The 12,151-nt window shown below is 37.2% G+C and overlaps 1 protein-coding gene across 4 annotated transcripts in view; it reads left to right on the forward strand.

Moving 5' to 3' along the window:
* Positions 1-12,151, forward strand: part of TADA2A (transcriptional adaptor 2A) — a 75,808-nt gene that overhangs the window by 38,819 nt on the left and 24,838 nt on the right. For 3 of the 4 annotated variants that reach the window (XM_077165087.1, XM_077165088.1, XM_077165089.1), the window contains 3 exons: positions 1,861-2,018; positions 3,310-3,398; positions 6,173-6,245. In XM_077165087.1, the coding sequence (XP_077021202.1) occupies positions 1,861-2,018; positions 3,310-3,398; positions 6,173-6,245 (320 nt within the window). The remainder of the gene's footprint in view (positions 1-1,860; positions 2,019-3,309; positions 3,399-6,172; positions 6,246-12,151) is intronic. The other variant, XM_077165090.1, reaches the window with a different exon arrangement.

Raw genomic sequence — 12,151 nt, forward strand, 5'->3', positions numbered from 1 at the left:
TATAGAGGAAAAAAGTTGAGGTGGGGACTTTTTTTTTTTTTAAATATAACCATATACAAACACAAACATTCTTACCATATGATCATTCCATTCTTGATACATAATCAGTAACTCACAATATCATCACATAGTTGTACATTCATCATCATGATCATTTCTTAGAACATTTGCATCAATTCAGAAAAAGAAAACAGGAAAAAACTCATGCACACCATACCCCTTGACCCTCCCTTTCATTGATCCCTAGCATTTTAATCTAATAAATTTATTTTAACATTTTTCCCTCTATTATTTATTTATTTTTAATCCATATGTTTTACTCATCTGTTGATAAGGTAGATAAAAGGAGTATCAGGCACAAAGTTTTCACAATCATGCAATCACATTACAAAAGCTGTATCATTATACAAACATCTTCAAGAAACATGGCTACTGTAATACAGCTCTATATTTTCAGGCAGTTCCCTCCAGACTCTCCATTACACCTTAACTAAAAAGGTGATATCTATTTAATGCATGAAAATAACCTCCAGGATAACCTCTCAACTCTGTTTGGAATCTCTCAGCCATTGACACTTTATTTTGTCTCATTTCTCTCTTCCCCTTTTTGGTTAAGAAAGTTTTCTCAATCTCTTGGTGCTAAGTCCCAGCTCATTCTAGGATTTCTATCCCATGTTGACAGGAAGTCATGTCCCACGTAGAGAAGGGGAGGGCAGTGAGTTTGCTTATTGTGTTGGCTGAGAGAGAGGCCACATCTGAGCAACAAAAGAGGTTCACCTGGGGGTGATTCTTAGCTGTAATTTTAAGTAGGCTTAGTCTATCCTTTGCAGGATTAAGTTTCATATGTACAAACCCCAAGATTGGGGGCTCAGCCTCTTGTTTTGGGGTTGTTCCCACTGTGAGAATATCAAGAATTCTCCACTTGGGGAAGTTGAATTTTTCCCCTTTCTCCCCAAAGGGACTTTGCAAATACTTTTTTTTTCACTGTTTAAATCACTCTGGGATTTATTGAACATCACTCTGGACAAACCTACAAAATCTCATGCCCTACTCAAGGTTCCATGTACTATGGTGTTCAGTTAAGCTGTCCATAAACATAAATTTTATACCAAATAAAGATTTTTTGCTTTAGTCTCACACGTAAGTTAAAGTTTTAAAATACGAATTACCATCTATTTCAACACCTTGCAGTATTGACATTGCTTTGTTCTTTGAGGTAGGGACTCTTAAGAGCTTTCATTCCTGCCTCTTGGGCACAAGTTCTGCCTTTGTCACTTAACTTGTTTTGTGTTCTTGAATAAGTTTGTTAACTTCTTTGAACTTCATTTATTCTCCTGTTGAGATAGTAAAAATACATATGCCACAAAATTAATATTATAATTAATTTATGTTGTGACTGTTTCTAGCTTGGTGCCTGCCTTATAATAGGAGCTCTAGTAGAGAAATGTCTGTTCATATGAAATGTTTTGTAAACTATAAAGCAACATGCAAATGTAAAACTGTATTTATGTACATTTTTAGTATTCTCAAGTAGCTTATTATTTATAGCAACTCTTTACTTTTGGGCTACCTATTTACAAATTTTCTAGCAATTATCCTTTCTTTTGGTGGAAATGAAAGGACTTTTTAGATAATCTTTCTGTGTCTTGGAATAGTAGGAATTGGAATGTCAGATTATACTAATACTAACCTTGTATTTGTCTCAATTTTCTACAAGTATCTCCATGATATCAGTTTAAAGGTATCAGATTGTAGACATCGTATGGCTATGACTTCAAAGATAGAAAGAACAAACCATGCTTTTAGCATTATGCATAAATGAAAGCACTGCTTCCCTCTCTTTTCCCCATTCTCCTTTAGGCAGGATGTGGCTAATCAGATGTGTACTAAGACCAAGGAGGAGTGTGAGAAGCACTATATGAAGCATTTCATCAACAACCCTTTGTTTGCATCTACCTTGCTGAACCTGAAGCAAGCAGAGGAGGCAAAAACTGCTGACACAGCTATTCCATTTCACTGTAAGTGCCTTTTTATTTTCATATGGCATACTTAGCTCACCGTTTGGCCCTATTCAGTAGTGATTTAATGAAATAAATTATGGAAGATAGGACATAACATAGCAGCTATTGAGAGTCAGGGCCATACTGTGTCCAGGAGGAAACATATCCCAGGGATCAGATTTCTATCCTGGGATCTCAGAGTTTGTGGAGCCAACCGAGCCACCCGTTCTGAGTCCCTGAAGCATATCAATGAATTTTAATGCTTGTTCTGTAAGATTTGATGCCCGAAAAGGACCTTTTTACCCTGTTATGAGTATAGGCCTTTTTTGCGGTTCCTTTGAAGAATTTATGATCGTAGGTATTTGATACCATAGTATTTGATAAATTATTAATCACTCCAGTATTAAGTCCAAGAAGCAAATTGTTTTTGTTGTTCACTTGGTTGTGACAATGATAGCAAACTTTTATTTTTTAATCTCGTGTGGCTGAGGGACCCATAGGACTTTTAACAAAACATAGCCAAAAACATGATGAATTATAAGTGGACATCTTTCCTAAATGACTCTCAAATCATAAGTAATGAGATGCATGTTTCCCCCTCTCTTTTCCCTTACCTCATACTCTCTAGATACAGTCTTCTAGCTGACTAACTTGGAGCCTAGGGGTATATCCTATTTGCAGTAGCACTTTGGATAATAGTTAGCACTTTGTTCTCATTATCCTTTAGACCATTTGTTCTTTACAGCAACACAGTGAGGTAGGCACTGTCAGTGCTTTCCCCGTTTTAGAAATGAATTGGATTCAAAAAGGTTAAGTAATTTGTACAAGGTTATGGGATTAATGAATATTAAAACTAGGACTCAGTTTCGGCTGACTTCCAAATCCAGTGTTTTTTGCCTCTTAGTTGAAATTTGTAAATCAAAATTGGTCCTGAGAGGTAAGGACATTGAAAAAGATAAGGTAAATATTTAGGTTTTCTAATATTAAATAATAATAATAATAAAAATAAAAGGTCCTTGGACTCGATCTTTCATGTTAGGAAAGCAAAAGCCAATGGAAGATTCTGCATATTTACTTAGAGGGTTTCCTAGGTCTTATTTTCCTTTTTTAAGGAATCAGTCTGTGTTTTCATAATACCTTATTATCTTTTAGTTTTCCCTTTTCAAACATTTTCAGTCTTCCTAATTCTCTTAGACACTGTCTTTCTCAAAAAAAACATATTTCAGAGTGTAAATGAAGGCTATTTTTCTATCACTTTTTCATGTCAATGTTTTATTAAGTAACTAAGAAAAATTCTAAATTCTTATAGCTACAGATGACCCTCCCCGGCCTACTTTTGATTCCCTGCTTTCTCGGGATATGGCAGGATACATGCCAGCTCGAGCAGACTTCATTGAGGTAGGAGAAACTTGTTTTAGCAAGAGTACAAAATGTTTATTTCTGAGGAGGCTATTATCTTTTATCCATGGGTTCCATACCACTAAAAGAAGACTTAAGTAGCATTGGTTGGTGTTGGCTCCCACTTCCTCAGTAGGTATGAGATTTCCACAGTCTGATTCTCTTACCTACCCAGGGGTCTCACGGTTGTTATGCTCTATCAGTTTTACTGTGAAGGACCAGATAGCAAATACTTTAGATTTTGCAGGCCATACACAGTCTCTGTTGTAACTAAATTTTGCCATTATAGTACAGAAGCAGCATAGATAATATATAAACAGTGAGCATGCCTGTGTTCCAGTAAAACTTTATAAAAATAGGCAGTGGGCTGAATTTGGTCCATTAACTGTACTGCACTGTACTGTATCCACAAGTATATAAAGAATGGTGAATGTGTGTTAAAACTGCATGTTCCAGCATTGCTAAAAGAAATCAAAGACGACTAAATAAATGGAAGGACATTTCATGTTCATGGATTGGAAGACTGAATGTTAAGATTTTAGTCCTACCCAAAGCAGTTTATAGATTATGTGGAGGACGTGTACACAGGAAACTATAAAACATTGCTAAAAGAAGTCAAAGACCTAAAACTACATGTTTGTCAGCCAGCCATATGGATTAAATTGATAAAAGAAAAACTCTTTGTACAAATTAGGATCTCACAGCTCATGAGTCGGGCAGCATCCCATTCAGAAAGTAGAAGGGAGCCCCACTGAGGGCGTGGAAAGGGAGATTTCAAATGGGGTGAGTGTGGAAGCAAGTGAGAAAATGTTCTTTTTGGCTGATGCTATTTCCATTTTACATAGGGGGGTCTTACAAAATGGAAACAGCAGATATACATTGATTAGCATGGTATGCGTATCCATTTGATAAACTGTCTCTAACTGAAACTAGTGTTATCACCAGGTGTTGTTTATGGGCAGCCTTGTAGAGTGTATTCCATTTTCTCAACGAACACTGTAGATCAATTGTTTTTGTCTTCTGGAAAGAGGTGCCCTTCAGCAATGTTCAGTGCAGGCAGCCAGTTAATTTTATTTAACAAAATGTAACACAGTTCTATGGATTTATTGTGTAATCCACATCTACAGTGCTCCTGGAGATAACTTGGAAGTTTAACACACTACAGTTTTGCCAGCCACCCCCAGGCCAGCATTTTGTAGATTAAGGGTGAAACTGCAGAGCTACCCCATAGACAATACCCCCACAGTTTGTGCTCATTGAATAGGATATGAACAAATATGCCTGTTGAACTGTGTAAACATTGTTATTGAATAGAGTCCTCAAAAGATAGAAAAGGGTAGGTGAATTAATGCAGACATTTTTCTTACCTGAATGCTGGAAGGCCTACTCAAAATTAAGTTTTCACAAGAATGAACCAGGTTATTTTTCATTTTTGGAACGATAGATATGGCTTCATTCTTGAACGTCTATTTTAATTTTTTGCTGTCACTACTGCCTCGAAGTGTCTCAGATTTTTCTCATGATTTCCTGTAACTTGTGAAAGTGTTCTAACCTTTTATCCCATTCAGGTTTTTGTTTTTTAATTTTTTATTATATTTATTTTAGTATCATCAATACAATCTATAATTTCCTCCCTTAACCCTATTCAGATATATAATGCAGTGATGTTAATTACATTCACAATGTTTTGCTGTCAACACTGTCAGCCATTACCAAAACTTTTCCATCACCCCAACAGAAATTCTGTACCAAGTAAGCATTAAGTCCCCGTTCCCTACACCCTCCCCAATTTCTGGTAACCTATATTCTAGTTTTCTGACTCTGAATTTTATTTGCTTATTCTGATTATTTCATATCAGTGAGATTATAAAATATTTGTCCTTTTGTGCCGGTTATATCGGTGTGCAAATATCTGTTTGAGTCCCTGCTTTCTGTTCTTTTGAGTATATACCTAGTAATGGGATTGCTGGGTCATATGGAAATTCCATAGTTAATTTTCTGAGAAACTGCCAAATTGTTTTCTACAGTGGTTGTACCATTTTATATTACCACCAACAACCCATTCCATGTGTGTGTATATATATATATATATATATATATATATATTTAATTTTAATATATCAAAAGGCCTGCTTTAGTGACATGCTGCTACCACCAGAAAATAACCCCAGTACCCTTTTGCTGGGGACATAAAGCTTAAGTTGGCCAGCCAACTCAATATGTGTTTAAAGGGCACATGTGTGTCTTTTAAACCAGAGCTGTCAGGCCCACATCACTGCTCCTGCTACCATCCGGCTTCCACCTGTTACTGGACCAATTCCCATCCCTTTGGAAGGGTGGGCAGGGCACAATGAAACTGCAAGTGGTAGAGAGTGGATAATGGCCCTCAATAGCCCACTTTTCAAGCAATGCCTCACCCACCCCACTCCAAAAGAGATCCTTATTTCTAACCAGACTACTTGTATCAGATTTGCCTCCAAGTAATTAGAATGGTTTTCTCCTTCAGAAAGACACACATATGCACATACCTATATATATCATTTTGTTGTTTTTGTTGTTTTACATTTAAATATAAGTTACCACTCTGCTTTGTGTTACAAATGGAGGACCAAGCAATAGGAACTTTTTTTTTCCTGAACATAGGGCTGTCCATCCATTCTGTATTTTTAAACAAGTGTTTGCTTGTGTATTTTCTGTTTCTCACTAAATCATGACTACTGTGAAGGCATTAATCAAAGCTGATGGTTTGGGGTGGGGATTTTTTCCCTAAACAGGAGTTTGACAATTATGCAGAATGGGACTTGAGAGACATCGATTTTGTTGAAGATGACTCGGACATTTTACATGGTAACATTTTATTTTAGTAAAACATTCATTGAGTGCAAACTATGTGGTAGACACCGTGTTGATTTCTAGGATATAACAATGAATAAAATATGTTCCCTGCCCTCACTGAACTTAAAACCTAGTGGTTAATTGCTGAATTTAGCCTGTTGCTGGATATTTCTGTTTGCTAAAGCTGATGAAATACAGTATACCAGAAATGGACTGATTTTTTTTAATTAATTTTTTTTAAAAAGTATAACAACAAACAAAAACATTCTTAACATATGATCATTCTGTTCTACATATATAATTGGTAATTCACAGTATCATCACATAGTTGGATATTCGTCATCACGATCATTTCTTAGAACATTTGCATCAATTCAGAAAAAGAAATAACAAGACAGCAGAAAAAAAGTTATACATACCATACCCCCTTACCCCTCCCTTTCATTGATCACTAACATTTCAATCTACTAAATTTATTTTAACTATTTTTCTCCCTATTATTTATTTTTATTCCATATGTTTTACTCGTCTGTTGATAAGGTAGATAAAAGAAGCATCAGACACAAGGTTTTCACAATCACACAGTTGCATTGTGAAAGCTGTATCATTATACAATCATCTTCAAGAAACATGGCTACTGGAACACAGCTCTGCATTTTCAGGCAGTTCCCTCCAGCCTCTCCATTACATCTTGACTAACAAGATGATATCTATTTAATGCATGAGAATAACCTCCAGGATAACTTCTCGACTCTATTTGGAATCTCTCAGCCATTGACACTTTATTTTGCCTCGAGAAATGGACTGATTTTGACAATGGGGATTTATTAGGTTACAAGTTACAATCTAAGGCTGTGGGAATGTCTGAATTAAGGCATCAACATTATCTGAAGACTGGTTACTGTCAGCTCCTTTGTCAGATAGCACGGCACCTGGTGACATCTGCTGGTCCTTCTTGGCTAGGTTTTGTTGCTTCAGCCTCTGGCTTCTCCATCTGTGGCTTTTTCTCTAAACTTCTCTAGGTGTTTCTCTGTGGGCTTCTCTGCATTTCACCTCTTAGCTTCTGTGTATAAAGGACTCCAATAAGAGGATTAAGACCCACCTTGAATGAGGTGAGCCACATCTCAATTGAAATAACCTAATCAAAAGTTCCCACCTACAATAGGTCTACACTCATAGAGGTGGATTAAAAGAACATGGCCTTTTCTGGGGTGCATACCTGCTTCAAACTACCACACTGTGTTTTGACCACACTGAGAAAGATCAATTGTGGTGATGGTGAGAATGTTGATCATGTAACAGTAATTGGTAAAATCCCACCCCTCAGGTTGTGTGATGTTTCTTTTGATTTAGGTGTGCCTACACTGGGGTAATTGATTAAATGGTCCTCACTGCCTCCTCAGAAGGCAGGGAATTGGTGGGAAGACCTTGGGACTTCAGTGGCTGGTAACTACATGTTCACTGTAACTTAATTATTACCCCAAATTTCTCATAGTAGGGAAAAAGAATTGCAGTTCTTCAAGGGTTTTTAGACCAAGATTGGGAATTTCTTGTTTCTCAGAACTATTGAATGTTTAGCACTCCTGAATTTTCATCTTAGATTGACCCTTTAAGGATTTATGTCAACTCCTTTGTTGTAACTTAAGTGATAAAGGTCACAGGGCTCTTAAAAGAGGATGATTAAACTTTCATTGAGTCTCTTTTTTCTCCCTTTCATTTTCAGTGAGCTATATATTTAAAACAATCCCATCTTCTCTTTCATTTAGTCCAGAATTCTATATGATGTGGTAGACAAATAATGCTTTCTAAGAGTCTCTATTCCCCAAACAGTATCTTCATTGTTTCTCTTAAATCTAACATCCCAGGCAGGAAAGGCAAGTGGAATCCTCGTTAAATTATAAATCAGGTTTTCATTTTACATTAACTGATGCACTATCACTAGAAGGGGAACTTGATTCTTTTCTCCATAGAAAAGCTGTCTAGATATATATTTGTTACATCATATCTGGGACCAAGAAAGTCCTTATAAAAATTTTTTTTCTCATAAAAATTTTACCTTCAAAATTTTTCTCTACATATTTTTTGAACAGATTTCTTTGCGAAATTCCATTTCTCTTCTTTTCTCCCACACAACTTTAAGGAAAGTCAAAGTGACGCAGATTGAACTAAAAGAGGAAAGCTTAAAAGCAAATTGCTTTAGAATTCACTAGATCCATTGTATTTGTTCATTCTTCTTCGTCAAGCACTTCTTTTCAACCCCAGTGACTCATGTTATTGTCTTTTCTCACCTCTTGTGTTGTTCTCTTGAAGGTGGTGTACAGGTTGTCATTCAGTATTTCCCCTCATACACACCGACTTTAGTTAACACTGTATCACTTCCTATATTGTATCGTTTTTACCCAGAACACCAGTCTGCCATATGCAAAAAGGGGAACTTCATAAATATCTTTTTAAATACTGAACCTTTGAAGTGAAAATCTCTGATGTTGATAGTGGCTCAACTATCTAGTAGAATTGCTGAATCATTTCTATAGGCCCTAACACAAGGTCTTCATTCTTATATCTTGACATTAAGGCAACTGTAGTAATGGTTAGTATTTAATTATGCTCTCCATTCTTTGCACAAACAGAATTTGCAGTTTCTTCTGATGCACTTGTGGTCCTTGCTGCGATTAAGTGGAGACAAAGAGTAATCGGAAAGAAGCAGTTGATTAGCAACCTTAATTTCAGTTGGCATGACAAATCTATAATACATATTTTAGCTATTTGTGTTTTTTCCCACATTTTAGTTTTTGCGGTTTTGTGAATCACCTATTTTCATTTTAACTAGAACTAAGCATCACTTTTTTTATTGTCAAATCTTCACACACATATATTCCATACATGGTGTACAATCAGTGGCTCACAATATCATCACATAGTTTTGTATTCATCACCAAGATCATTTTTTAGAACATTTGCATCACTCCAGAAAAAAAAAGAAATTTATAAATACCATACCCCTTACCCCTCCCTCTCATTAACCACTAATATCTCCATTTATCCAATTTATTTTACCCCTTATACTTCCCTATTATTTATTTATTTTTTTTACTCATCTGTCCATACCCTGGATAAAAGGAGCATCAGACACAAGATTTTCATAATCACACAGTAACACTGTAAAAGTTCTATCTTTATATAATCATCTTTAAGAATCAAGGCTACTAGAATACAGCTCAACAGTTTCAGATACTTACCTTCAGCCACTCTAATATCCATAAACTAAAAAGGGATCTCTACATAACACATAAGCATAACCTCTAGGATAACCTCTCAACTCTGTTTGAAATCTCTCAGTTATTGACACTTTATTTTGTTTGATTTCTCTCTTCCCACTTTTGGTCAAGAAGGCTTTCTCAATCCTGGGATGCCAAGTCCTGGCAAATCCCGAGAGTTCTGCCCCACGTTACCAGGGATATTTACACCCCTGGAAGTCATGTCCTAAATAGGGGGGAGGGCAGCGAGTTCATCTGCCGAGTTAGCTTAGAGAGAGAGGCCACATTTGAGCAACAAAAGACTCTTAGGCATAATTATAAGTAGGAGTGAATCTTAGGCATAATTATAAGTAGGCTTAACCTATCCTTTGCAGGAATAAGTTTCATAAGGGTGAACCCCAAGATCGAGGGCTCAGTCTGTTGATTTGGTTGTCTCCGCTGCTTGTGAGACTATCATAAATTCTCCAAATGGGAAAGTTAAATATTTCATCCTTTCTCCCCAGTCCCCCAAGGGCACTTTGTAAATACTTCTTTATTCACTGCCCCAAATGACTCTGGGATGTTTCAGGGCATCATAGTAACCCGCACACATCAGCAAGATCTCACACCTTATTCAAGATTGTACTTATGGTGTTCAATTAAATTGAACATACAAGTTGAATTAGGTAATAAGCATCACTTTTTAATCCTTATACACAAATAGCTTTAATAGAATGTAAATAATAATCCCTCCTTCCCCTCATCCCCTGCCAATAGAGGACTGTAAAATATTTAGATATGTGCTTTTTAGAAGGTGATAACATTTTAAAGACTTTTGGCAGCACAGGAGACCGAAGAAATGGCTTGCTAGTGCTACAAAGGGATGCTTTTTAATGGCTTGTGGTTCTCTTAGTAGTTCCTTCTGCAGCATGACTTTCTGTCCAGTGTGGTATACTGCCCCTGAGCTGTCTCATACAGAATACTCAGTGACAGGGACTAGAAGCCCAGGAAGGATTATGGAAGAGAAGGGGTGTATTAGTTCGGGTTCTCTAGGAGTAACAGAACCAACAGGAGATATCTGTAAGTGTAAGACTTATAAAAGTGTCTTGTGCAACTATGGGGGTGCAGGAGTCCACAATCTGTAGGGCAGGCCTTGAGCCAGCAGCTGCAATGAAGTTCCTCAACAAACTTCCCAGGAGAGGCTGGCTGGCTGAAGCAGAGAGATTCTCACTTCTGAATTCTCCTTAAAAGCCTTCGGGTGATTAGATTAAGTGTCATTCATTGCAAAAGATGCTCCCTTTAGCCGACTGCAGATGTAATCAGCCATGGATACCATCACCATGCTCATGATTTAAATCCACGAAGTGTCCTTACAGCAACAGATATGCCAGTGCTTGCTTGACCAGACAGCCAAGCAGGATTACCTGGCCAAGTTGACACATGAACCTAACTCTCACACAGGGCTTTCGAAGCACTTGAGAGAGGCAGAGATTTTGTGGAAATCAGAACACTGATTCAACCTCAGGTTTGTTTCTGAGTCAGTGTGATCTTGGGCAAGTCCTTGAAATCTTGCTCACAGTTCTTTGTGTCCCCTCCCAGTAAAAAAGGGGTGACATTGATTAGTCAGTGTGAATGTCTCCAATGAAAGACAGCACATAATTCAGACTGGTGCTATTACCACTCCATTATACCATTATATGTTTAGTATTACTGAGCCTTAACAGCATTCCTTGTATCTTTCCTCACTTATAACTACTTGAAGGAAGCAAACTGTTTGGCTGGATTTTGTAGTCCATTCCTGGGTATCTAGAAGATTGGTTGATGCCACCACGCCCATTTCCTGACTCAAGCAAAGACTTATGTTTTGATTCATGTAATTTGTCTAATAAAATTGGTCTGCATGATCCATTATAGAGGCCTGGAACACAATGACGGGTAATTAATCACATTCCAGCCCTACCAGAAGGCTTTCAGTATAGGCCCCAAAAGGATACTGCATATGAATTAATGTCTAGGAAAGAAAATAAGGCAGTTCAGGGATCCCTAAATGGTGCTTACTAATATTTTATTGAGAAAGCAGTAATCATTGACTTGGAGAGAAGCCTCATATCATCTCTTCTTCTAAGAGATCCTTTGGATCTCTGCTGTCTCATGATACACTTTGGAAACTGATGCAGATGCTTAGTATAGATCTCCTATTTCAGACATCTCTCCCTATACCCTTTTATTTGGGAAATTTTTTCCTAAGCGATTTTGTGAATGCCTCTTTCCCTGAGTTTCTCATGGCCCTGAAACTCTGGGTGCATCATTTTCTAATAGTTGCTGTCCCATAATCCAGGCAAGCAAGAGGCATTGTGAGTTCTTTCCTATATGTTGAATCTGGGTTTTCAACACTTCTCTGAGCTACACATCAGAACAGTTTACTTTCTCTTTATTTAGAAAGCTCAAGTCACCAAGATTTCTTGGCAAGGCATGGACTCCCTCCACCTCCTACCCCCACCCTCTTTCTTTCCCCCTGATTTTATTTCTTTGGTCCATATTGTTAGCCTTTAAATCCTTTAACAGTATATCAAAGGTGCAGCCTGATCTCTGCATGCACTCACCTATTGACAGTGCCTTTTCTCTTTGTAGTGATTTGGCTGTCTTATGCTAAGACATTTTAGACATAAATACTAATAGTCA

This window comes from Tamandua tetradactyla, chromosome 6 (genome assembly GCF_023851605.1).
Source record: "Tamandua tetradactyla isolate mTamTet1 chromosome 6, mTamTet1.pri, whole genome shotgun sequence".
Lineage (NCBI taxonomy): Eukaryota > Metazoa > Chordata > Mammalia > Pilosa > Myrmecophagidae > Tamandua > Tamandua tetradactyla.